The sequence below is a fragment of the Sus scrofa genome, chromosome Y (assembly GCF_054392235.1).
Source record: "Sus scrofa isolate SSC_HxYL_T2T_F1_AM1 chromosome Y, Sscrofa_HxYL_maternal_Yorkshire_Landrace_v2.0, whole genome shotgun sequence".
Taxonomy (NCBI): Eukaryota; Metazoa; Chordata; class Mammalia; order Artiodactyla; family Suidae; genus Sus; species Sus scrofa.
This window is the reverse complement of record NC_139402.1, coordinates 4,355,298-4,382,223: the sequence shown is the minus strand read 5'-3', so window position 1 is coordinate 4,382,223 and position 26,926 is coordinate 4,355,298. Positions and strand designations below refer to the sequence as shown.

The 26,926-nt window shown below is 54.3% G+C and overlaps 1 protein-coding gene across 5 annotated transcripts in view; it reads left to right on the top strand.

Annotated features, from left to right (window-relative positions):
• The first annotated feature begins 3,074 nt into the window (after positions 1-3,074).
• Positions 3,075-26,926, top strand: part of LOC110257943 (cAMP-dependent protein kinase catalytic subunit PRKX) — a 97,017-nt gene continuing 73,165 nt past the window's right edge. For all 5 annotated transcript variants that reach the window (XM_085009081.1, XM_085009079.1, XM_085009078.1 and 2 more), the window contains exon 1: positions 3,075-3,638. In XM_085009081.1, the coding sequence (XP_084865207.1) occupies positions 3,473-3,638 (166 nt within the window). In that variant the 5' untranslated portion in view covers positions 3,075-3,472. The remainder of the gene's footprint in view (positions 3,639-26,926) is intronic.

The following is a 26,926-nucleotide window of genomic DNA, read 5'->3' as shown; positions in this document are numbered from 1 at the left end:
TCACTCAGTGGGTTAAAAATCCAATAGCTGTGGTGTGGTGTAGGTCGCAGAGGCGGCTTGGATCTGGTGTTGCTATGGCTCTGGCGTAGGCCAGCAGCTACAGCTCTGATTGGACCCCTGGCCTGGGAACCTCCATATGCTGCAGGTGCGGCCCTCAAAAAACAAAAGACAAAAAACAAACAAACAAAAAACCAAAAAAAGCAAATGTACCTGCGAGAATACACTGGAATACAATGAATCATATAACATAGGTAATATCAAATGTAATCTATAAATTGTAGCATCTGAAGGCAGCTGAACATTTCTTTTGGAATATATATTGGAACACATAGTAAAACATACTAGAATATAGATCTGAGACTAGAATGTATGTGACATAAATAATATCTAATATATATAAAAATGTAGTCTGTGAAGGCAGTTGAACACTTGTTTTGGAATATATATAATAGAACATCCAATAAAACATTTTAGAATATATATCAAGGGATAAGTTGGAATATAATACATGATACATATTATCTAATATACATATATAAATTGTGGGAGTTCCCGTCGTGGTGCAGTGGTTAACGAGTCCGACTGGGAACCATGAGGTTGCGGGTTCGGTCCCTGCCCTTGCTCAGTGGGTTAACGATCCGGCGTTGCCGTGAACCGTGGTGTAGGTTGCAGACGCGGCTCGGATCCCACGTTGCTGTGGCTCTGGCGTAGGCTGGTGGCTACGCCTCCGATGGGACCCCTAGCCTGGGAACCTCCATATGCCGCGGGAGCGGCCCAAAGAAATAGCAAAAAGACAAAAAAAATAAATAAATAAAATAAAAAAAAATAAATTGTGAAGTCAGTGCAGGCAGGTAAACTCTTAGTTTAGAATGTATGTTAGAACATACTGGAGGAGTTCCTGTTGCGGCTCACTGGAAGTGAATCTGACTAGTATCCATGAGGACGCAGGCGTGCACTGAGCTGTGGTGTAGGTCACAGATGCAGCTGGGCTCTTGCTTTGCTGTGGCTGTGCCCTAGACCTGCAGCTCCGGTTCGACCCCTAGCCAGGGAACTTACAAAGGCTACAAGTACGGCGCAATAGGGAAAAAGAAAAAAGAAAAAAAAAGGGATTAGAGTTCATTATTACCTCACCTCCCCACAACCTCATCTGCATCATAAAGGCGCGGTAATGACCCTATCACGCCTCGCTGGCGGGAATTTTTCCCTTTTTTGCCCTGCAAATAGTATGCTGTGGTTTCTCAAGCATTTTTATGATCCTTCCAGAGGAAAGCTGCTTTGTTCCTCTCGGGTTGCGAAACCGCCCGGGATATTTATAGGAACAGGTAGGTAGGTATGTGATGGAGCCCAGGGCGAGAGAGGGTCAGGTGGCCTGTGGAACCCAGAGCTTAACTCTGAAAGTTTCTCTGCTGCCTTTGCCTCGCTGTCTGCCTGCCATCGAAAAAGGCGTGCCTTTCATTGGGTGTGAAACCCCAGCCGTGACCACCGACCCGCGCGCCCGCAGTCACTAGGTCGAATCCCCGGGGAGAGGGCGCGCCCTCCTCCGGGGAGACACCCACTTGCCCCTGGGGACCGTCCTGTCGCCCCGAGCCCCTTGGCCAGGCAGGGCCTGGTGGCCTGATCGCACGGGACTAGCCCGTGTCTAATCAGCTGCTGGGGCGCACGCGGCCGGCTCTCTGAGCGCATTTTTCGCATTCCAACTCAAGATTTGGCGACCAGCAGCGAGCAGGCGTCACGCCCGGGGGAAAACACCACCCACAGCGTGCAGAGGGGGGCTGGGGCGAGGCTGGCAGCCGGGGGCCTGAAAGCCACACCCAGAACCACTTCTGATTTCCTGTCACCCCCTTCCAGTTGGCCAAGCGTGGCAGCCATGGCCTGGTCCCTGTAAAAGGCGTCCCTTCTAAAGTTGGTCCAAGCTGACCTCACGGGTTCTAGCCTCTGCGACAGACCCCCCCTCCCACCCGGACCTGAGGACTCAGGGGCTGGACACTCCTATGCAAGGGCGGGATCGCTGGAATCTTGTTACACGAGAGGACAGGCAATGTGCCCTCTTGCTGCTCAAACTGTGGTCCGCGGCCCGGCGGCCCGGATGGCCCGGATGGCCCTGGGCACGGCTCAGAAAGGCCGCTTCCAGGCGTTCCTTGCCCGGCTGGCTCAGGTCCAAGGCGCATTTTAACCAGATCCCCGGAGAAACAGGGGCCGGATAAAATACAGGACATCTGCCTACATTTGAATTTCAGATACGCCCACGACACTCTGGTATAATTGTAATCAAATAGGGCCTGGGGCACACACTAGAGAAAAACCGAAACGACCGTGTGCCAGAAATTTCGACGTATCGGATCGTCCCGGGTTTCTTTGTCCACGTTGTCCCTGGCGTGTTTAAACCAGCGTTCCGTCATGCGGCAAGGCACTGCATGTGGTTGTTCTCTAATCATCTGGCTCTTAGTATTTTTTTTTTCTCAAATAGTTGTTTAGAAGTAATTGTAGATTTGTCGGAAGCTGCCCAGACACGCACCGGGAGGTCCCGCGCAGCGCCGCGCCTCGCTCGGTGCACATCTTACATCACTGTAGCCCAACAAGCCAGGGCTGGAAGCCGCCTTGGTCCGGGGGCTGATCGTGAGCGCAGCGCAGTCTGCTGAGCGCCGGGTCCCTACGGAACTCCTGTTTTATTTTTTTAACTTTACTTTTCTTTGAACCACGCCCTCTCGCTCCCCAGCCGTTCCCTCCTCCCCACCTTCCGGGCTGGGGCTCAGAGAGCGCCGGGGCACGCCCGCGCGTCCCCCGGAGGAGTTTGGCCGGGACCCTACTTTCGGGCGCTCCGAGGCGCGGAGGGCGCGTGGGTAACTCCACCGCCCCGCTGGGGCGGGAGCAGGCCCCGCGGGCCCCGAGCTGGGGCGCGGGCCACGCCCCCAGCCGGGCGGGCCACGCCCCCAGCCGGGCGGGCCACGCCCCCAGCCGGGCGGGCCACGCCCCCAGCCGGGCGGGCCGGCGCCGGGGCTGGCGGAGGGCGCGCGCGGCCCCGCCCAGGCCGCTTCCGCCCGGCCCCCCAGCAGCGCGCCCACAGCGCCGGCGCGGGTGGCGGCGGGCGCGGGACACGAGGAATGAACAAGCAGCCGGGCGCCCGCGGCCGGGACCCCACCTCGTCCCAGCCAGTCCGGGCCGCGCCCCCAGCCGAGGCCGCGCCGCCGCCCCAGCCGCCGCCCGCCCCGCCGCGCCCGCCCCCCGAGGCCGCCGGCTACTCCCATCAGCTGCTGCTGCTGCTGCTGCACTGAGCGCCGCCCCGCGCCCCGCCATTGTCCCCGCCGCGCCGCCAGCTGCGCCCGGCCGCCGAGCGGGAGGCGGGGGCCGCGCATGGGTGGGCGCCGCTGATGCCGCCGCCGCCGCCGCGCCGCCCTCCGAGGCTGCGTCCCGGGAAGCCCGGCCCTCCGCGCCCCCTGGCCCGGCCCGGCGCCCCGGCCCTGAGCGCGCCCCCATGGAGGCGCCCGGGCTGGCCAAGGCGGCCGCGGCGGACGCCGACCCGCGAGGGAGCCCGCAGGAGACCCCCGACGGAGCGCCCGCGCACGTCCCCGGCCCCGAGGCGCCGGAGCCGGAGCCTCCCGCCTACCGCCTGCAGGACTTCGACACGCTGGCCACAGTGGGTGAGTGCGACGCGCGGGGACCCGGCCCCCAGGGGCGCGCGGCGCCGCCCGGGACGCCGGCGTCAGACAAAGGGGTAGTGTGCAGCCGCCCGGCCGCCTGCGGGGGGGGGCCCTGCCGGGTCCCGCCTGCTCGGGGTCCCCAGGCCGGGCTGCCCCTGCTCGCAGGGTCCCCCGGGCGCCCCGAGACTTGGACGGTTTCCCCTCGGCCCCCCTCGAGTCCCCCATCTACGGGCGCTCTGCCCTGCGTCTCCAGAGGCTCCGTGTCTAGATCTCCCTGCCCGCCCGCCCCCCACCACCGACCTGGGTGTCTGGGAACCCAGGGAGGGGTGAGGATCTCCCCTCAGATTGGAGACCTCGCGCCCCCTCCCAGGCAGGGACTTCCCGGGACAGAGGTGGTGGCCCTGAAGACACCTGCAGACACCATCTTGGCCAGCCTCCCCCTTGCCCAGCGGTACGATACTCCCTTTTTAGCCCCTTTCTGGAGTTTGGGGCGTCCGGTGTTCCGTGGCATTTTGGGGGTGCGGGATGCTCCCGCGGGGACTTTTAGACCCTCTCCGGGGTTTGAGGTGCCGGCGTCCCGTGGCAGTTTGGGGGTGTAGGGCGACGTTGGGGCGGATTTCACGTTTCTCCACACCCCCGGAGTTTTTGTCTGTGCATCTCAAACTTGGCAATTTTTTATCAGAGCTTGTTTCCTTTTATCATCCACCTTTGAACCTGGCTGCTCCTAAGTAGCTGGAAGTGTAAGTTTCCAGTTCCCTGGGCGCCTGGTTCCCGTGCTGGTTTATGGGGTTCTCCCCCCACCCCCCCAGAGCCGTTAGAATGTCAGGGGCCCCACCAGGACCTGCATTCACGCTGTGGGCTCCTCCAGCCTGTGGCTTCTTAGCAACTCTTTGTTGCTAAGGGGACTGTGCTGCCCTGCTGCTTGTCAGGAGGGAAAAATGAAGGGGGAAAGGGCTGTGCCCTCTGTGACTGTGGGGCAGGTGTCCAGGTACTTTCTGGGGTCCTCTCCCCCTCTTTTTTTTGGAAGCATTGGCCTCAAGGTCATGGCTTGGGGCTCAGTAAGACCGAGGGGCACAGCGCTGAGACTTTCTCTTTTCCTTCAGGAACCTCTTCCCGTGTGCAGCGAGTTGTGAGGAAGGAAGGTCCCCAGGAAGCCTGGTTTGGGGGGAGGAAATCTGATTTGAGACTGAGAGGGTATAGAAGGCACCCTCTCTCTCTCCTGCTACTCTCCCTCCCTCGGAACCCTCGCCCCCTGCTCCTCCTCCATCTCTGTCCTGTCTCTCTCCATCTTCCATCTCTCTCCCTTTCTCTTTTTTCTCTAATCCCTCCCTCTGTCTCCCTCCCTCCCTCTGGGACCCCCTTCTGGGCTGATTTAAAAGCTAATAGCCCTGTTTTGCAAGGCAGCAGGGTAGGACAGAAAGCCTGACCGCCGCAGGCACACTGGGTAGGTGGAAACACAGGTCCACAGTGGAAAGTTGGTGCAGGACCCACTACTGGCCTTTGGCACACAGCTCCAGCCATCCTATCTGTTTGGGGCCCTTGCTCGAGTCTGTTGTGAAAGGTGCCTGTGCGACGGGCGGGGCACCAGGAGGTGGGTGGGCTGTAGACATGGTGACACCTGCTGTCTGCAGTCCTGTGGGGGCCCTGTGGGTGTTGCCAAGTCGGCATAGGGTGCCTGGCCTCATCGTGTCCTTAAACATAGAATGTCCCTTAAACATAGAATGTCACTGCCTCTGGGGACCGGGCAGTGCCGGGTGGGGGGAGGGGCGAAATGAACTCTCCAGTTGTCTTTTCTTAATGAAGATGATGCTTGTTTCTCAAGGATAACTTCCTGTGGGCTCCAAGGGTGTGAAGGGAGAGCCAGGTGGCCCATGTTTAGGATGTTGGTCTGGGACCTAGGGTGTGTGTGTGTGTGTGTGTGTGTGTGTGTGTGTGTGTGTGTGTGTGTGTTGCTTGGCAGCTTTGATGGCTTTTTTTTTAAAGTCACCTTCCCCTCCCCCTGTCCAAAACCTCTTTCTTTAATATTAAAGCTTAATCTGAGCATGATTTATCGAAGAGGCAGGATAAGATTTAAAAAACCCCAAAGCCTTCAGAGCTTACTGTCACAGTGTCCAGCAACTTGAGATGGTGATGGGTAAAGGACACAGGCGGGGGAATATCTTGAGCTCTTTACCGGCAGTGAGAGCCCCGTTGGGTCTGGCATGATGTCTTTTCATCCTCAGCTTCTGGCTCAGAAAGTCAGTTGCCTTTTCTCTGCCCTTGGTCCTTATTGCTAACGGCCCCCATCAGAGACAGGTGCCCTCAGGGGCTTGGAGTTGTGCGAGGGTGACTATACACAGTTTCCCCGCAGAGCAAGGCTATTTTCCGTGATGGGAAACTAACCCACGCACAAAACAGACAAGTAAACAAAAAACCTCCCAAGCGTCTCGACCTTTTTTGCCTTATCACAGTTCCCATCCTTTGGAACCTTCCAGAGTGAGTCAGGGTTGGAATGACCATGTCGCTGGCTGGGCGTGTCCTCCACCCCGAAAGATGTTGGAAATCCTGGCCACACACACTTGTGTGTTTTCATCTGCTGTGGTCTCCACCCTTGTGGGGGAGCTCTGTTTTTTCTCACCAGCTTGCGTTTTTTTTTTGTTTCGTTTGTTTTCATCCTTTCCTTTTGCCCGTGAGCTGGGCCCCAGGGGGAGGTGCTCTGGGGACAGACTTGCTGACTCATAGTCCCCCAAGGACACTTCTGATGACGTAGACATCACAGCGCAGGTTGCATGCTGCAGGTGGACCCAGGTGTGCCTCTGCCTGATTTAGCAAAACCCACAGCGGCCCAGCCGGTGGTGGGTCCCCTGGGCGAGGTGTGTGGAGTTCAAAATCCAGCCAAGTTCATGGCCACGACCCCTAGGAGGTGGAATAAAGAGGAAAGGCAGTGACGGGTAAGGTTGTAGATGCCTTTATTCGGTGCTCCCGGAGAAACGTTCTCTGGGAAATTGTCAGTGTTACAGACTGACCGCTTCTACACACAGTCAGACAGCCTGGGAGAGAGAGCGCTCAGCTCTTGCTGAATGGGCATTTTTAAGAGTTCGGCAGGAACTTTGGGGCCGCTGTTGGCTAAACTGTGAAATGGTTTGCACCTCCCCGGCCTCATTCCCCATCTGTGGCTTGACGGACGGCTCGCCGTGAGCACGAACCGCAGCCCTGTTATTAAAAAGACGCTTTTGACAACGTGTTAGATGCACAGGGGATTCCTGAATCCTCGCTGACAGTCGTGTGCGCCCGTCACGAGGCTCTCAAACCACCATGTCAGCGTGGGTTCCAAGAAAACTTTTCCAAGAAAAGCCCTTTTGGGGTTTGTGAGTAGGGGGCAGGTGTGGTGTGTAGTGTGGTGCAGTTTTATCCCATGCGTCCATCTGGGCAGCCGCCACCGCTGAAATCAAGGTGCAGAACTCATTCACTGGAGTTGCCTTTGTGGCTCAGCGGGTGAAGAACCCGACACAGTGTCCATGGGGATGAAGGTTCGATCCCTGGCCCCACTCAAGGGGTTAAGGATCTGGCGTGGCCACAACTGTGGCGTAGGTCAAAGATGCTGCTGAGATTTGGCGTGGCCGTGGCACATGCAGGCTGGCAGCTGTAGCTCCATTTGACCCCAAGCCTGGGAACGTTCATATGCTGCAGGTGCAGCCTTAAAATAGAAAGAAAGAAACTCATTCCCTCACCCCAGACAGCAGACAGCATTCTCATGCCTGTCTCTGTATTTACTACCCCAGGTCACGCTGCCAGGTAGTTGTGTTTTCTTGGATTCTAGGAGACCTTCCACGATGCAGAATGAAACCTCCTCGTTCTGTCTCACCCCCGGATCCCTCCCTGCTGCAGGGCTCCCAGCATCAGCCCTAGTTGTGTGGTCCCCAGCTGCCCTGTCACGTTCTCCGTCACACAGGCACGCCCTCCTGGGCAGCCGGAACCTGGGCGGGGAGCCTGTGCACAAGAATGAGCTTCCGTGGGGGCGGCGCTGTCAGGGGGATGGAAGGTTGCTTCTTGCTTCACGATACTCAGAAAGTTGCGTGGCCGTCTCCTCTTAGTCACCTGGCGTGGGTGCCTTAGAGGACCTTGGTTGAACACCTGTGAATGGCAGGTGCTACTTCAGAGCATTGCGGTCGCTTTGAAAATGTGGTAAAATACTAGGAAAACACTGTCCCGAGCACAGAAGCCCTGCAGGCTGTTCCTCCTGGTGTGCAAAAATTGAAGTGAAATCTGCGTGATGTAAAAGGAAGCATTTAAAGCGACCATCCAGGGGCCTTCCGCACACGCACCAAGGAGCACCCCCAGCAGACTCTGTCTGGTTTCGGAGCATTTTCATCACCTGCACAGGAGACCCCCCCACCCCGACCTGTGAGCCGTCCCTCCGCGTGTCCTGCTCCTCCAGCCCCTGGGGAAGCTCCATCAGCTCTCTGTCTCCGTGCATCTGCCTGTTCTGTGTTTCTCTTCTTGTCACACCCTCTGCGTCCTCTCCATCACCAAGGGGCTGGAGGTTTGGGACGACAAACTGAGGAGATGCACAGCCAGTAGTTCCTGCTCCAGGAGAGAAAAGAAAAAGGGGCCTTGGGAGAGGAACTGGGGCTGGGAAACACCAGAGGAAGACAAAGCTGGGGTAGAAGGGTCCCGTCCCAGAGAGACAGGCTGTACAGACACGGCACAGGTGCAGGAGATCGGCTATCCTGGGCATGATAGAGACCCAGCCACCCCCAATCTGTGTCTCCCAGACCCTCAGAACCGGATCTTATCTGAAAACAGGGTCTTTGCAGATAGGATGAAGTGCAGGGTCTGAGAGGAGGTCCTCCTGGATGAGGGGGGCCCTCCCTCCAAGGACAGTGTCCTCCCAAGAGACAGAAGAGAAGACCCAGACACAGAGGAGAAGCCACGGGAAGACGGAGGCAGAGACGGGAGGGAGGCGGCCACCAGCACGGGGCCTCCTGGAGCCCCCAGAATGTGGAAGAGGCAGGAAGGACCCTGCCCTGGAGCCTCAGGAGGGAGCATGGCCCTGGGACCCCTTGACCTCAGACGTCTGGTCTCCAGAAAGGGGAGAGAACGTAGCTGTCTGTGGTTTTAAGCCACCACGTTGTGGGAGCTCTAGGAGAGTAATACACCTGCCACCGAGAATTGCAGAGTCCACTTCCGTGGCTTGAGAGCTTGGTCCACCAAGTGGTGTCTCCCAGATCCTTGGAGGTGAAGGACGTCACGTCACGTCACGTCGTCACGTCCCCTTACGTCACCACATCTGCCGGCGCGTCCCAGGTGCCCCCTCATCCACGCAGCCTGGGGTCTGGTGGCAGCAGAAAAGGCAGACGTCCATTGCCGAGGACGAGGCATCCTAGGTCACTGCTGGACAGAGGGACCCCCCTCAACACGACACAGCAGAGTTAGAGCCAATTTCCCACAGGGCCGGGCCTTGTCTTGACTCGGTCCCCACTGGGGCGTCTTGGCGGGCGTGGGCTGCGGTAACAAAACACCGTCCACCGGGTGCCTTCTGCACAGCATGGGGTGGTTTCCCACGGTTCTGGGGGCTGGGAGTTCGAGGTCAGGGTGCCAGGGTGGTGGGCTTGGGGCGAGCGCTGCCCCAAGACACAACGTTGTCTTGTGGCTGCGTCCTCGGGTGGCGGAGAGCGCAAAGGCGAAGATGCTCTCCCCGCACTGGAAACACCCGCCTCGTGATCTCATTTAATCCTAATCGCCTCCCAGAGACCCGCCCCCAAGCCCCGTCTCCCTGGGGGAGTGTGGGTCAGGGCTTCCACCTAGGATTTTTTTGGGGGGGCAGACATCCCGTCGGGCACCCTCTCCTTGCATGTTGTGCTGCCTGCCCTGTCCAGAAGGCCTGCCCGTCGGGGGGGACCCCAGAGCACCCTCACCTGGTCACACTCTGAAATTCCTACAGGAGGACACCTCAGTCCCGGGGGCTTGGGGGCCACCAAGGATGGCGCCATGGTGCCCTGATGCTGGCATCCGACCTGCTTCTGGGATGGGTCCCTCCACATTTGAGGTCCTCCTGGGAGGCCCCCTCTGTCACTTGCAGAAAAAGGCACCAGCAGCACGGGACACAGACCAGAGCGTCCCCTCCCTGGGCTTGGTCGCAGCGTGTAGCCTCTGTGTTCTTCCTGGGGAAAAGCGTGATCGCTTTCTCGGTACGCCTTGATCGGTCCCTCTGGGAACGGCTCCGTGGGGCTTTCTTGGTATTTTTCCCACTTTTTTTTTTCCCTCCCCCCAACATGCAAGCATCACCTCCTTCCCTGCCATTAAAAAGCATTTCCCTGGAGTTCCTGCTGTGGCTCAGTGGGTTCATAACTGGACTAGGATCATGAGGATGCAGGTGCCATCCCTGGCCTCGCTCTGTGGGTTAAAGATCCAGTGTTGCCGCCAGCTGCTGTGTAGGTTGCAAGGCGTGACTTGGATCTGGCATGGCCGTGGCTGTGGTGTAGACTGGCAGCTGCAGCTCTGCTTTGACCCCTAGCCTGGAGACTTCCATATGCTGCAGGTGTGGCCCTAAAAGGAAGCACACATGTCCCTTTTTCCTCTCGTCTTTGAAGCTGTCCACGTGCTCTTTCTTGCTGGAAGAACCGTGAAGTCCTGGGAAGCTTCCTTCACATTTGCTTCCTTCCCGGATCACATTTGCAGCTTATACAACCTGTTCTGGGTGGAGCCCAGTCACCTCCCATGATTTTCAGGGGGTCTCTGGCGGGGAAGGGCTGACCCTTCCAAGGGGGTTTGCTCCCCACACGTGTGCTCAGGCTGCTGGCTGGGTGGGTTTCTGGTCACAGCGCCTGGCTCCTGGCGGGCGGGTGGCCATCGTCTTCTGCGTCCTCTCATGTCCTTTCCTGGGGGGGGTGTGTTTGGGGACAGAGCTGGAGCAAGGGACGGGGGATGGTCGTGGCTGCGAAGGAGGGGCCGCTCCCCTCTGCCCCCTCTTTGCCTCCTTAGGGGTTTGTCTCCAAAGGCAGTCACCCCGGGAGTGGGCGCTGCCCCCGGGCTTCGTGGGGAGACTAGCCCAGGGGTTCCTGACGGTGTTGGAGACAGAGTCAGGGCAAAGTCCCCGGTTTGGGGGCTGTCATCGGAAGGCCGGTGCTGCCGTTCGGGGACATGGGCGGAGGGCGTCCGGGATGGAACAGCCTTTGGGGGAAAAGACCAAGAGTCCTGTCTGGGGCGTGTGAAGTTTGCTGTGTCTGTGCGACAGCTCTGTGGTCCCAGCCTCATCACCACAGCCTTCATCAGCACCTCTCCTCGCCGGTGGCCACGTGCCCGCATCTCCCTGTCTTTATCCTCATACCTCTGCCATCATCCCCATCTTCACTTCCTTTCTTTGTTGTTTTAGGGCAGCACCTGCGGCACATGGAGGTGCCCAGGCTAGGGGTCGAATCGACCTACAGCTGTGGGCCTGCGCCACAGCCGCAGCCACTCGGGATCTGACCCGCGTCTGCGACCTACACCACAGCGCACGGCAATGTTGGGTCCTTAACCCACTGAGCGAGGCCGGGGATCGAACCTGCATCCTCCTGGTTTCTAGTCGGATTTGTTTCCACTGTGATACAACAGGAACTCCCTGGATGGACTCTGTTGCAGGAGTTTGCTTGGAGAAGCCATGTACCACAGACCTGGGAGCTTAAACAACAGACATTCTTTCCCCATCCTAGAGGCTGGAGTCTCAGCCCCTGGGATGGGCAGGGCGGGTCCCTCCCGAGGCCTCTCTCCTTGGCGTGTCAATGGCTGTCTCCTCCCTGTGCCCTCACAGGGCCGTCCCTCTGTGCGTGTCTGTGTCCTGACCTCCTCTTCTTCTAAGGACCCCCGTCCTGGGGCATCAGGACCCCCCTCGTGACCTCATGTATCTCATCTCCACTTGAAAGACCCGTCTCCTATCATAGCCCCATCCTGAGGTCCTGGGGGTTAAGATTTCAACATGAAATTCTTTGGTGAGGGGTCACTGTCCAGCCCATAATCCCGTGAACCTGTTAATGCATCACATGGTACTGCAGTGCCTTTGGAGTTTCCCATGATGCATAGTTGGCCATCACTCCAGGTAGACTGGGCTGATCAGAACCAAGACAAGCATCACCCTCCCCCCACCCGCACCCCCACCCCCATCATGGTCATCTTTTCCAATCACAGGCTCATCTCATCTTTAGGGCCGGATGGCGCTGGTCTTTGCATGGAGTTGGCGCTTGCTCCTTGCAGCCGACCTGGTGCGTCCACACCTCATGCACAGAGTGCCTCCTTGTGACGCCACCCAAACCGCCTGGAAGGAATTTGCATGGTGCCTGCGCACGAGACAGGCTCAGAACACGAGGCACACATTGCGAGGAGCTGGTGGAGGTCGTGCATTTGAGCAGGGACTCCCATTACACATTAGCCCACCCTCAGTGGCGTAAAACAGCGTGCATTCATCAGCCTGCAGTTCCCAGGGTTAGGAATCTGAAAAGCAGGTGTCACGCGGTGAAAACTCCAGGTGCGGGCAGGACCTTCCGCCTTTGGGAGGCTCCAGGACAGAATCTGTTTTCTGGCCTTTTCCAGCTTCTGGAAGCCGCCCGAATGCCTGGGCTTGTCAAGGAAGAGGGCACTGTTGAATCGTATCCTTCTTTTTTTTTTTTTTCCTTTTTTTCTCTTTCCTTCTTTTTTTTTTGGCCACTGCACAGCACATGGAAGTTCCTGGACCAGGGATCAGATCTGAGCTTCAGCTGCCACGGTGCTGGATCTTTACCCCACCATGCCAGGCGGGGGATCCAACCTGCATCTGACGCTGCCCCGACGCCACCCATCCCATGGAGGCACAGTGGGAACTCTGGGCCGTGTTGCTCTCATGCTGCTGTTTCTCCATCTCCTGTCTCTTTCTTACTCTTCTAAGGATCCTGGTGATTCCACTGGACTCCCAGAATCCTCTTGCACTTCCACCTGTTTAAGGATGAACTGATGAGCATCAGTAATGAGCCCCGGAAACCCAGCTTGCCCTGTGCCCTGTGAACAAAAGTGTCCCCACGTTCTGGGGAGGAGGACCAGGACATCTTATCCTGTGTGCCACCTGCTTCTTCTAGGGGACTGTGGATGCCTCTTCTGGGTCATGAAGGCTCTTGGGAGATCGTGCTGGTTGGACAGCTGCTCCCAGCCTGGCCTTGATGATGCGGCAGCATGGCTGTCTGTAAAGGGAGAAGCCACGGTGATGATAAAAAGCTTGTCTGTTGGTTTCTAGGAGAAGAGCTGGATCCAAGGACCAGCGGATGGATGGGGCTGGAGGGGTGTGTGTATCTATGTGTGTGTGTGCATGCACGCACGCTGGGGTGGACAGATGAGTTAATTGAGGCTTTCTTGGATGTGCCCTCTCCTGTGGGACTGGACCTGTGTCCCCCTCTCATGGTCCCTCCCCTGGTCCCTCCCCTGTGCTGGTCCAGCAGAACTGGTTCTGATGTCACAGCAGACAGGATTGCTCCGAGGTGAGGTGACAAAGCCTGACCTCAAGAGTGTCTGGAACCTTGAGGCACGCAGCTCTGACCCCAGGGGACAGCAGGCTGGGCAGGCATGTTGGGCGGGTGGCCATGCCCACATGGGATCCCAGAAGCCAACACGCAGGCGCGTGGAGGAGGGAGATGAAGGTGACAGAGGGAGGATTGTCCTCAAGGAGTCTTGAGCAAGTTGACTAACTTGACAACACAGGTATGTTCTTACGTAAACAGGCAGGTTCTTTTTGCCCAGGCGACCCTTGCCGGAATGATAAAACCGACACTCTGGAGGCTTCTGCCACACCAATCCCAGGAGCGTCCCCTTCCCCCCACTTCACAGGTGGGATCTCCGTTCTGTGCGGGGTTGGGGGGTCACGGTGCCACATGGGCTGCTCCATCCTTAAGGCACAGAGGCGGAAGTCCCTTGGGTACCTGGCTTACGTTCTTATAGGACAGAGGGCATGAACAGACACCTGGTGCTTTTGTTTTTGCTTTTTGGGTTTTTTCCCCTCATGCAGTCCCTTTATTTTTTAAATTACTTAATGCATTTTATTACATTTATTGGTGTACAGCAGTCATCACAACCACATTTTACAGCATTTCCATCAGACACCCCCAGTGCATCCCCCCACCCCCCAACCTCTCTCCTTTGGAAACTATAAGTTTTTCAAAGTCTGTGAGTCCGTATCTGTTCTGCAAAGAAGTTCCCTGGGTCCTTTTTTCAGATTCTACATGTCAGTGATAGCATTTGGTTTTGGTGTCTCACTGTCTGACTGACTTTACTTAGCATGATAATTTCCAGGTCCATCCATGTGGCTACCAGTGCTGTTATTTCTTTCCTTTTCATGGCTGACTAATATTCCATTGTGTCTATGGACCACATCTTCTTGATCCACTCGTCTGTCGATGGACATTTATTTAGGTGGTTTCCATGTCTTGGCTATTGCAGATACTGCTGCAATGAACATCAGAGTACATGTGTCTTTGTGAGTCATGGTTTTCTCTGGATAGATGCCCAGGAGTGGGGTTGCTGGATCAAATGGGAGTTCTAGTTTTAGTTTTCTGAGGCATCTCCATACTGTTTTCCACAGTGGTCGCACCAATTTACAATCCTACCAACAGTGAAATAGGGTTCTTTTCTCTCCACACCCTCTCTAGCACTTATTGTTTGTGGACTTTTGGATGATGGCCATTCTGGCTGGTGTAAGGTGGTACCTCATCGTGGTTTTGATTTGCATTGTCCTAATCATGAGTGATGTTGAACATCTTTTCATGTGTTTTTTGGCCATCCGTATGTCTTCTTTGGAGAATCATCTCTTTAGATCTTCTGTCCGTTTTTTGATGGGGTTGTTTGTTTTTTTGGTATGGAGCGGGAGGAGGTGCTTATAAATTGTGGAGATGAATCCCTTGTCCAGTCGATTCCTTTGCAAAGATTTTCTCCCATTCTGTGGGTTGTCTTTTCGTGTTGTTTAGGGTTTCCTCTGCTGTGCAGCAACATTTAACCAAGTCCATTTGTTTATTTTTGTTTCTATTGTCATTACTCTTAAGAGGTGGATCTGAGAAGATGTTGCTGTCTTTATGTCGGAGAGTGTTTGGCCGGTGTTTCTCCTCTAAGAGTTTTATAGTATCTGGTCTTATATGTAGGTCTTATCCATTGGGAGTTTATTTTCGTGTCTGGTGTTAGGAAGGGTTCTCATTTCTTTCGTGGACAGTGGCCGTCCAGTTTTCCCGGCACCCTGTATGGAAGGGGCTGTCTTTTCTCCACTGTACATTCTTGCCTCTGGCACCTGGTGCTTTTGAAGTTGTCCCCCGGCTCCTGTGTTCAAGCCACCCCAGCGTCCCCAAGACTCGCCCCGTCGGATGCGCCTCATCCGCCATGACCGCGGATGGAGCGAAGGCGTGGGGGGGTGGACCGGGGCACGGGAGATTCTTCTTGTGGGCGGTTCCTGCCCGCCCTGTGCGTCAGCCTTGTCCCCACGTGGGAGCTCCCTGTCAGACACCGCTGGGTGCTCCTTCCAGCCTTTCATCTCCAGCCAGGCGCCTCCAGCACCCTCCCCAACCCCTGCTTGACCCGTCCCGTCGCAGTGAGTCCAGGAGGGCTGTCCAGGCTGGACCCTGGGCGTCGGAGGTGCCCGCCCACTGGTTCATTGCGCTTCTGAGCAGAAGCTCCACTTCTGGCACCTTGCACACTGCTTTATCCCACGTCCCCCGAGCAGAGTCCCACAGGGTTTTTGAGCAGGTAATAGAAAGCAGGCAAGCCGTCTGCCACCGTCCGGGTTCCCGTGCATGACTTCCTGCACACCCTCGCCTCCTGAGCCCGGCTCATGTGCAGGTGCCCCAGGTGGTTTGTTTTGGCGGATCGGTGATGACAGGCTGCGAGTCAGGGAGGTTTGGCAGGCAGAGCCCCCCAGGGGGCAGCCCGCCCCCCCCAGGGTTCTCGCAAGCGCTTGACCTTTAATTCGGTGGATGATTTTACCCGGCGGGATCCTTACCTCAGGAGCCCCTTCACCTCACAAAGGGCGGTGTAGATCTGAGGCTGGGTGAGGCTGGCGGGGCTCAGGCTCTGCTGAAAGAAAGCCTTTGTGAGGCCGAGGGCGCCTGGGATCGGCATCTTGGGGTGTGGGGGGGGGGGGGCAGACACGTGGGGCTCTGTGTGCTGAGGCAGAGCCGGAGCTCACGCCCGGGGCTCGCAGGGAGGGGCGAGAGGTGGGTCCTCGGCCACCTTCTGTTTGGGGTCGATTCCAAAGATGACCATTCGGCAGAGGGCAGAGATGGAGAACGCTGGCCTTGGAAGGACCTCCCCAAATCGGAAAGGCCATCACCAAGGCAAACTCTCTCTAGAGTTTTCCTCTTTTGGAAATTCTGCCTGGGCAATAGGTGCCATTTATCTATCCTGACACCTTCAGAAAACAACTTACCTGGAAAAAAGAAAAGCAGTGAGTCAGAGACTCACCTGTCTCCTTGCACATGAGTAGTTCTTGTTGGGGGAGGTTTTACTGCCGAAGCCTGTGATCTAGCTCATCCTTGAACGGGTGAGTTCGCCTTTCATTTGGGTGACAGATTCTGCTGCCGCAGGGGTTGCCTTGCTTTTGGTCAGAGCCCTTGCTTCTGGTCACCGTGGTGATGACGGTATTGAGTTTGTCTTTCGAGGGCGGCACCTGCAGCAGATGGAGGTTCCCAGGCTAGGGGTCCAGTCGGAGCTGCAGCTGCAGGTCGACCCCACAGCCACAGCCCATGCCAGATCTGAGCCACGCCTGCAAGCTACACCACAGCTCACGGCAACGCCGGATCCTTAACCCACGGAGCAAGGCCAGGGATCGAACCCGCATCCTCAAGGTTCCTAGTTGGATTCGTTAACCACTGCGCCACGATGGGAATTCCATTGTTGTTACTATCTGTGTGGATTTCTGCTTTTCACCTTCATTGATTTCTGCTCAAATCTGTGTTAGGTCTTCTGCTTGCTTTGGGTTTGTGTTCCTCTTTTTTATGTAGTTTTCTTTTTCTTTTTTTTCCTTTCCTTTTCTCTTCTTCGCCCCCCTTTTATTTTCTTTCTTTCTTTCTTTTTCTTTTCTTTTCTTTTTTTTTTTGGTCTTTATTTGCTTTGGCTGGTATTAAAGTGCTTTATTTTGATGGAGCTTCTGGACTGCGGCCCTGAGTGTCTCAGACAACCATGGAAGAAATGGAACCTTCAGCGCTCCCATTGTGCCTCAGCGGGTTAAGGATCTGACATAGTGTCCGTGAGGTTTCAGGTTCGGCCCCTGGCCTCAAGCCCCGGATGAAGGACCCGGCATTGCCACAAGCTGTGGTGTAGGTCGAGGATGTGGCTCAGATCCCGCATTGCTGTGGCTGTGGTGTAGGCCGGCCGCTGCAGCTCTAATTTGACCCCTAGCCTGGGACCCTCCATATGCTGATGGTGCAGCCCTAAAAAAAAAAACAAACCTGTGACCCAGGAGACCTGCTAAGCCGGGGGCATCTTTGCCTGCCGCCGTCCTGGGCAGCCCAGCTCCTCCAGGTCACTGGCCAATCCGCTGTGCTCTGTGTGCTGGGGCTGGGTGACCCTCCTCGGCAGCTGTGCCTTCCTGTGGGTTGACGGGTCCCTCTTCCAGCCTGTGCTCGTTCCTCTCCCTCCTCCTTGTGTGAAAAGCCCCAGCTGCTTCCCCTGGGGACCAAGCTGCAGACATAAGCGCGGAGAAAATGAGGCATTGGCCACCTGCTCCAGAAGCCGGGCCCGCATGTGCAGGGCGTTTCAGGGCAGCTGCTTGTCTTCCTGAAAAGCCAGAGTCACGTGAGGGCACAGCCCGTCAGGTCGAACTGCTTGCAAGTGTGTGGTCTTGACGTCGAGAACTCCTGTCTAGTCTAGACCTTGGGATGCTCTTGACAGATGGCTCGGTGGGCAGGTCGGGTGCCTGCGGTATCAGCGGGCTCTGCCTTTGCAAAACGGAAAACCTGCATCTTTATGTAGTTGGCTGGTGATTTTGTGGTGTGCGTTCCTGTCTACGTTGAGCGGTACGTGTGCGCCCGCGATGGTTCCCGGAGCAGACATAGGTGCGCACACCCACGGGCACCGGTGGCTGATGGGGTGGCAGTCTGGCGCACTGTGGAAAACGCTATGGGTCTTTGGACTTGGACAATTACTCTGCTGAAACCAGAGCACCGCCGCCTCGTCCAAGCTCGCGGCCCCGGCTGTCCCCTTGGGTCAGCAGGGCAGGTAGTTCCCAGGTAGATAGACCCCAGTTCGGCCCCCAGAGGGGGCGTGTGAATTCTTCCTTTAGAAGGGAGCCACGGTACGTGGGACGGTAGGGTTCCAGGCTGCTTCCTTCTGCCCCCAGAAAAGACACCCAGGAATCGTGACACACATCGCATAGTGATCGGAACGTTCATAGCAGCATTATTATAAGGTGGGGGGGACCGAGTCCAGCCCAGGAATCACTCAGTTGCACAAAGAGCAGGACTCTTGGGTGTGGGTGCTTGAAAGAAGGCATTTAAAAAAATTTTGTTGTTGTTGGCGTCCAGTTAACTTTCACGTCGTGTTGGTTTCAGGTTCCTGCAAAGTCTGTCTTTTATATATATATATATATATATATATATACACACACACACATATCCATTTGTTTTTGGATTCTTTTCCCATAGAGGTTATTACGCAGTGTTGATTCATTATCCTGTGCTACACAGTAGGTCCTTGTTACCTATTTATTTTACTATAGTCGCACATGTGTGCCAATCCCAACCCCCTAATTTATTCCGTCCATGCCGTTTCGACTCTGGTCACCATGACTTTGGTTCAAAATCTTTGAGTCTGTTTCCGTTTTGGAAGTTCTTTTGTATCATTTTTCATTAGCGTCCACGTATTAGTGATCTCCTGTGACCCCTGTCTTTCTGTCTGATTTCACTTCGTATGATAATTTCTAAGTCCATCCGGGTTGCTGCAAAGGGCATGATTTCATTCTTTTTGATGGCTGACTAGTATTCCATTGTATTTCTGGGCCGCATCTTCCTCATCCACTCCTCTGTCGGTGGACATTAAGGCTGTTTCCATGTCTTGGCTCTTGCGAATAGGGCTGCTGTAAACATAGGGGTGATTGGATGTTTTTGATGATGGTTTTCTTTGAATAGACGCCTGGACAGGGGACGGCTGGATCCTATGGTGGTTCTATGACTAGTTTTCTGAGGAATCGCCCTGCTGGTTTCCATAGTGGTTGTGCCAGTTTGCATTCCCACCCACAGTGTAGGAGGGTTCCCTGTTTCTCCACACCCTCTCCAGCTTTTATTGTTTGTAGACTTTTGGATGATGGCCATTCTGATCAGAGTGAGGTGACACCTCATTGTAGTTTTGATTGGCTCATTTCACTTCGTAGCATAATTTCCAGATCCATCCGTGTGGCTGCAGATGGACATTATTTTATTACTTTTTTATGGCTGAGTAATATTCCATGGTGTATATACCACAATTTCTTTTTCTGTTTTTTTTTTTTAATTAAAGTATGGTGGATTTATAGTATTTGGCCTATTTCTGCTGTACAGTAAAGTGCCCCAGTCATGCATATACACACATTCCCTTTCTTATAGTATCTTCCATCAAGTTCTTTCCCAAGAGACTGGATAGAGTTCCCTGTTGTGTAGACAGGTTCATTCGTGTCATTTAAAAAAATTTTTTTTAAGATTTTTTTTTTTTAATTTTAGTTGAGTTACAGTGTTCCTTCGAGTTCTGCTGTACAGCAGCGTGGCCCATACATGGTCACACATAGATAGACATTTTTTTTCTCATATTGTCTTCCGTCATTTTCTAGGGAAGGCACAGTTTACTGGAGGGCCTTCAGGATGGGGTGAGTAGCTTTCATCAAGATTCTTGAGCAACTGAGACACTGCCTTTCGGTTGATTTTATTGGCTGCCGGTGTTGTGCCTCACCTCCCGAGTGGCTGGTGTGGCGTCGCCCTTTGGAGCAGGGCTGTGGCATGCCCGCCGTGCCCAGGGCTGTGGCATGCCCGCCGTGCCCAGGCTTGAAGGACAACATGCCTTGGGCTGGGAACGCGTCCCCTGGCTCCGGCCGGGCAGGAGTCAGGCACGGGCACTGGAAGACAGGCTCGCTTTTGTTTTCTAAGCAGACGTTAAGCTCCCCGTGCTTGCCCAGGACACGGTTCACCTGCAGCACACAGTGATGGGTGCTCACCCAGCGTAGGGCCGGGGGGCTTTTAAGACACCCTCAGGTCTCCCTCCCGAACCCCACTGGGGGACGATGTGGCTTCTTAGTCCTTGGTCTGGGGAGACAGGGTTTTGTGGGTGGCATTGGATATGTGGGGAGCTCGAGGCAGTCCCAGAGGAAGACGGTTGATGGGAAGGAAGCATGTTTTTGTCTCAAATGACGCCTTTGATCTTGAACAGGTGCTGTTTTCTTTTTTGTTTTTGTTTTTTGTCTTTTTAGGGCCGCACCCGGTGCGTATGGAAGTTTCCAGGCTAGGAGTCCAATCGGAGCAGCAGCTGCCAGTCTACACCACAGCCCCAGCAACGCGGGTTCCCAGACGCATCTGTGACCTACAGCGCAGCTCACAGCAGCACTGGATCCTTAACCCACAGAGCGAGGCCAGGGATCGAACCCGCATCCTCATAGATCCTCGGGTTCGTTAACCTTGGAGCCATGACGAGAACTCCACGGATGGTGCGTTGAAGAGGGAACCTTCAGAAAGGCTTCGGAGACGTGGGTTCGATCCCCGGCTGGACAGAGTGGGTTAAGGATCTGGCGTTGCTGCTGTAGCAGCAGATCTCACAGACTCGACTTGGATTCCACCCCTGGCCTGGGAACTGCCACATGCCTTGTGAGTGTGGCCGTTACGAAAAAAGAGGCAGGATTGCACGTCACATTTTCAAGCAGCTTATACATAGAAATTCATATCAGGGAAGGGCAGACATTGTGAGGCGTGGAATCGGGGCCGACAAGCAGGCGAGGCGTTCACAGCGCAGGTGTGGCGGTGGCCGGGATCGGGGCAGGTGTGATTGGAGGGGAGACGCACGGAGCCCCGAGCTCGTGGGGGCGTTGGGGTTGAGCTGTGTGAGTCAGAGAAGGCTGGATCTCGACATAGGTAAGATGCAAATAATGGGCATCTTTACTGCCAGGCGAAAAGTTTGTAGGTGTTTCTAAATACAGGGGGACCATATCATCCAGCAGTCCCCCTCCTGGGACTTCAGTTCCAAAAGACACAGGCACCCCAATCAGTGTTCATAGCAGCACTCTTCACAAGAGCCGAGACATGGAAGCCAGTTACGTGTCCATTGACAGAGGCATGGATGAGGACGTGGCATGTGTGTGGGGTGTGTGTAGATACATAGATGCTTTTTAGGGCCTCACGTGGGGCATATGGAAGTTCCCAGGCCAGGGGCAGAATGGAAGCGACAGCTGCCGGCCTGCACCGCAGCCGCAGCGACGTCAGATCTAAGCTGCATCTGTGACCTACACTGCAGCTCACGGCAACGCTGGGTCCTTCACCCACGGAGCGAGGCCAGGGATTGAACCTGCATCCTCACGGAGGCATGTTGGGTTCCTAACCTGCCGAGCCACCACGGGAACTCGGACCTTACACAGTTTTAGTACTACTGTCTGTGACCAAGAATGAGTTTTGAGCTGAATCCTGGCCTTCTCCTATCATGAATTATAAGGATCATTGTAGCTCTGGAGCCATCTGGTGGCCTCAGCCCTGACTGTTATGCAGACAAGACAGGCTCCTGAGTAGACTCAGCAGGACTAGTTGAGCCTGACCGGTTCACCAGGTTGGTATGACTAGTTCCAGACTCACCCGTCTCTCCTAGACGGTAGGGTAGCAGACTTCTTGGTTTCCTTCTAGCAGCGCGTCCGACACGCCTTGGTGCCCTGACGATGGTGTGTGCGGAGTCAGTGTTGCTATGGCAACCCCCAGATACCCCCAACTTCTTTTTTTTTAAATTTATTTTATTGAAGTAGAGTTGACATACAGTGTTGAGTTGGTTTCAGGCATACAGCAAAGGGACTCATTTATACATAGGTATTCTTTTTCGTGTTCTTTTCCGTAATGCTTGATCACAGGTGAATAGGCTGCCCTGTGCTGTGCACTAGGACTTGGTTGCTGTCCTCTGTGTCCTCGGGTGCATCTACGAACCCCAAACTCCCCCTCCATCCCGCTCCCCCCCCCCCCCCCCCGCCCTTGACAACCACACTCTGTTCTCCTGGTCTGAGTCTGTTTCTGTTCTATAGTTAGGCTCCTCCGTGCCGTAGTTTTGATGCCATGTGTAAGTGAGATCATACGCTTTTTGTCTTTTGCTATCTGACGGACTTCATGTTGTATAAGAATCTCTAGTTGCACCCGTGTGGCTGCACGTGGCATGATTCCATTCCTTTTTTATGGCTGAGTAATATTCCATGGTGTACATGCACCACATCTTCTTTATCCGTTCCTCTGTCTGTGGATGTTTAAGTTGCTTCTGTGTCTTGGCTGTGGTGAAGAGTGCTTCAGTGAACATAGGGGTGCATGGATCTTTTCTAATTAGGTTATCTTTGGAAAGATAGATGCCCAGGAGTGAGATTGCGGGATCATCCCTGTCTTCTTTCTTTGATTCAAGCTCACGTCTTTTGACTTTAAAGAGCCCTAGGGGTTTGCCTTCCATCTTTCAGAACCTTGACAATCACATACGTAAACAAAATCAGACATCAGAATTCTATCCTCCTGGGGGGGCCTGCACCTCAGGATCTTTTTAATTTTTTTTTTAGGGCCACACGCATGCCATATGGACGTTCCCAGACCAGGGGTGGAATCGGAGCTGCAGCTGCCGATCTACGGCACAGACACAGCGACGTGGGGTCCAAGCCTTGTCTGCGACCCACACCATAGCTCACGGCAACGCCAGATCATTCACCCACTCCGTGAGACCAGGGATGGAACCCGCATTCTCATGGAGACAGTGTTGGGTTCTTAACCCACTGAGCCACACGGGGAACTCCCGAAACAGCTTTTGAATAATATTCTTGGCTCTCCCCCAATTCATTTGACACCTGAGATACACGACACACCCAAAAGACCTTTCCCTAATCGCACTGAAAGTCCAGAGATATAACGGGTGTTTTCTGAAAGCCATTAAAACCAGCTCCTATTTTCTAAGCATCGCTGGTGCCTGATCCTGCACGGAGCCCTCTTAGTGTCTCTGCTGTTTCTGTACGGTCCGAAGGAAAGGTGACGTGAGGATTTCAAAGCAAAACATCTTCCTCACCGAGGGGTCGATTGAGTTCGCCAAGGGACCAGCGGGCTTTCTTGAGAACTTGTCGGGAGACTCATGGTTTACTCCCTAGAGAACAGGTATGCAGGTGGAGCATGCCTGCCTGCGCTTTGCTGCTAATTGCATTTTTCTGTGATGGAGGGTTTGTGGTAACCCTCCGTGAGCAAGCCTGTCGGGGCCGTTTTTCCAACAGCGTCTGTCCGCTGCGTGGCTCTGGGTCCCATTCCTGTAATTCTCGCCGTATTTCAAATGTGTCCGTATTTGTGATCCGGGAGCTTTCACGTAACTATGACAACAACACACTGAAGGCTCAGGATGGGTAGCATGTGTTATTTATTGATTCATTTGTTTTTCTTTTTACGGACGCCCCTGTGACATCTGGAAGTTCCCAGATGGAGTCCCAGCAGAGCAGCCGCTGCAAGTCTATACCACAGCCACAGCCACAGCGGATCTGAGATGCATCTGCAACCTCAACAGCATAGCTCGCAGCAATGTTGGGTGCTTAACCCATGGAACAAGGCCAGGGATTGAACCTGCATCCTCACAGACACTATGTCGGATTCTTAACCCACTGAGCCGCAGCGGGAGTTCCAGTTCACATATTTTAGCAAGACAGCCTTTTAAAATGAAGGTCTCTGCCTTGTCTTTTAGACATAAAGTGTTGTACACTTAGTAGACTACAGGGGAGAGTGGACATCAGTTTTTTTTTTTTTTTTTTGGCCACACTTGGAGTATGCAGAAGCTCCTAGCCAGAGATCAAACCTGAGCCACAGCAGTGACAATGCTGGGTCCTTAACCCCCTGAGCCAACAGGGACTCCCTCAGCATCACTTTCACAGGCACTGGGAAATCAAAAAAATCTCTCTGGCGCGTTTTATTGTGACGGTTGATTTATTGCAGTGGTCTGGAACTGAACCTGAAATATCTCCGAGATCTGTCACTGTGTGTGTGTGTGTGTGTGTGTGTGTGTGTGTGTGTGTATTATTCCTAGTCTCTCACCATCGTGAATACGGTCGGAGACTTTCATGTGTCAGTCTGCCTGCACACAGTTGTCTACCTGCACACCCTGCACACGGGAACACACAGAATTACACACACCCACAAACACAGAAACACACACAGAGAAATATACACTGCACAAACACAGAAGTACACAAGCACACAGAAATACACTTGCACACACAGAAACTCACATAGAGAAATACACATACACACAGAAATATACCTACACAAAGGCAGAAATAGAAATACACACAAAAACACACACAGAAACACAGACACACAAACACAGAAACTCACACAGAAATACACACACACACACAAACATACACACAGAGAAATACACACAAACACAGAAACACACACAGAAACAGAAAAGTATAAACACACACACACACACGCACACACACGCTCACAGTCTACCTTTTCCAAGGTTGCGTTAAACTGATACCACAGTGCATTTCCAGGGACACAGGAATAACGTAGGTGTAGACACCCAGCAAGAAGGAACTGCACGGGTTGAGGCTCAAAGGGAACTTCTCTGGCGACCACCACGTCCCCCTGTTGTGAACACAGTGCCCAGGGAACCATCCGCACCGTTGGAAGTTTTCTCTGTCCAGAAATGCAAGGCAGGAGTGCTTGCTGTGGCTCAGCAGAAACGAATCCAACTAGTACCCATGAGGATGCAGGTTCGATCCCTGGCCTCGTTCAGTGGGTGAAGGATCTGACATTGCCGTGAGCTGTGATGTAGCTGGCAGACGAGGCTCGGATCCTGCATTGCTGTGGCTGTGGTGTAGACTGGCAGCTGCAGCTCCAGTTGGACCCCTAGCCTGGGAACCTCCCTATGCTGCAGGTGCAGCCCTAAGAAGACCAAAAACAAAACAAAACAAACAAACAAAAAAAAGCAAGGCAGCAAGAACTGGCTGTTCTTTCAAAGCCAAGCATCCCAACCTCACTCACACACGAAAACTTGAGTGGTCCTCCAGAGACTCATTCTTTCTTTTTTTCTTCTCTTTAATGTCTTTTGTTGAAGTGGAGTTGACAGACAGCGCTGTTTTAATTTCTGCTGTACAGCCGCGTGACTCAGTTACACACATAGATATTTTGCCGTATTCTTTTCCATGATGGTTGATCACAGGATATTGAATATAATTCCCTGTGCTCTGCAGGAGGACTTGGTGGGTTATCCATCCTACAGACAATAGTTTGCATCTGTCAACCGCAAACTCCCAATGTATCCCTTCCCCTTCCCCCTCCCCCTTGGCAACCACACGTGTGTTCTCCATGTCTGTGAGTCTGTTTCTGTTCTGTAGATAGTGCCGTATTTTAGATGCCACATAGAAGTGATCTCGTATGCTCTTTGTCGTTCTCAGTTTGACTTACTTCACTTCGTGTGATCATCTCTAGGTCCATCCATGTTGCTGCAAGTGGCATTATTGTGTTCTTTTTCATGGCCGAGTAATATTCCACGGTATGCACAGACCACGTCTTCGTTATGCACTGTTCTGTCGATGGACATACAGGTTATTTCCATGTCTCGGCTGTTGTACCTAGTACTGCAAGGAGCATTGGGTGCATGGATCTTTTCAGAGGATTGTTTTCTCCAGAGAGATGCCCAGGCGTGGGGTTGTTGGATCCTACAGTCATTCTCTGTTTAGTTTTCTGAGCAGCCTCTCGACTGTCCTCCATCGTGGTGGAACCAATTTCCGTTCCCACCCTAACCCTCTTCTCCACACCCTCTCCAGCATTTACTGTTTATGGTCTTAATAGGAAAAGACCATCAGCCTTGTCTTGATCAGTAGGTTCCTCTGTCCGAGACATCAAGACGGCAAAAGACCCAAGATTCCAGAAAAAGCACATAATTCGTGGAACCCGAGAGACCATTAAAACAAAAAGGGAACATAAGGTTTTTTGTTTTTTTTTTAAAGTTTTCCTTTGAGTCATAATTTCGGAGAAGTGTGACAAGATTCTGTCTCCATCAACAAAAATAGGATGTTCCGGTGAAGGAGCAACAGGAAGAGCTTCTTGCAGGACGGCTGGACGTTTCAAGGAGGGATTTTTCAAGGTCCAAAGGGGGAACTTGCCCATCCTTGTGACGTTAGCTGTCGTCCTGCAGCTGGTGGCTCCCAAAGGCGTGGCTCTCAGCTACACCTTTGTTTGGGTGCTGGCGGCCACTGCCTTTGGGGGTGTCTGTCTGCCCTGATATCGACGGGGTCCCTTGTGTTAACTTCCTGAGGCTGTTGTCACAAGCCGTGAGAAGCCAGGTGGCCTAAAACGACAGATCTCCACCCTCTGCCCAGCCCTGGAGACCACATGTTTTGAGGTCAAGGTGTCACAGGGCTGGGTTCCCTTGAGAAGCTCCAGGAGAGGGTCCTTCCTGCCTCCGCCAGCTTCTGGGGGCTCCAGGCAGCCCTGGGCTGGTGGCTGCCTCCCTCCCGTCTCTGCCTCCATCTTCCCGTGGCTTCTCCTCTGTGTCTGGGTCTCCTCTTGTGTCTCCTAGGAGGACACTGTCCTTGGAGGGAAGGCCCCCCTCATCCAGGAGGACCTCCTCTCAGACCCCTCACTTCCTCACACCTGCAAAGACCCTGTTTCCAGATAAGATCTGGTTCTTCCCAGAACAGACTTCCATCCAGATAAGCAGACTAGGGACTTAAACCCACAGGCACCCACGCTCCCCCATCCTGGAGACCAGGTGTCTGAGGTCAAGGGGTCCCATGGCTGAGCTCCCTCTAGAGGCTCCAGTGGAGGGTCCTTCCTGCCTCTTCCAGCTTCTGGAGGCTCTGTCTCTTTGTCCGTCCGTCCGTCCGTCCATCCATCCATCCATCCATCCATCCATCCATCCATCCTCCTTTATTTTTCTCTTTCCTTCCGTGTATGTGTCCGTCTCCTATCTGTGTAATCTGTCATCCATCTCACCCGTTTTTCTCTCTCTGTTTCTCTGTCATCTCTGTGTCATCTGTCATCTCTCTTCTCCGTTATGTATGTATCTATATCTGTCGTCTGTCCGTCTGTCATCTCACTACTGTATCTCTCTGTCGTCATTGTTACTTGTCTCCCACTGACCTATTATCTTTTATCCATCCA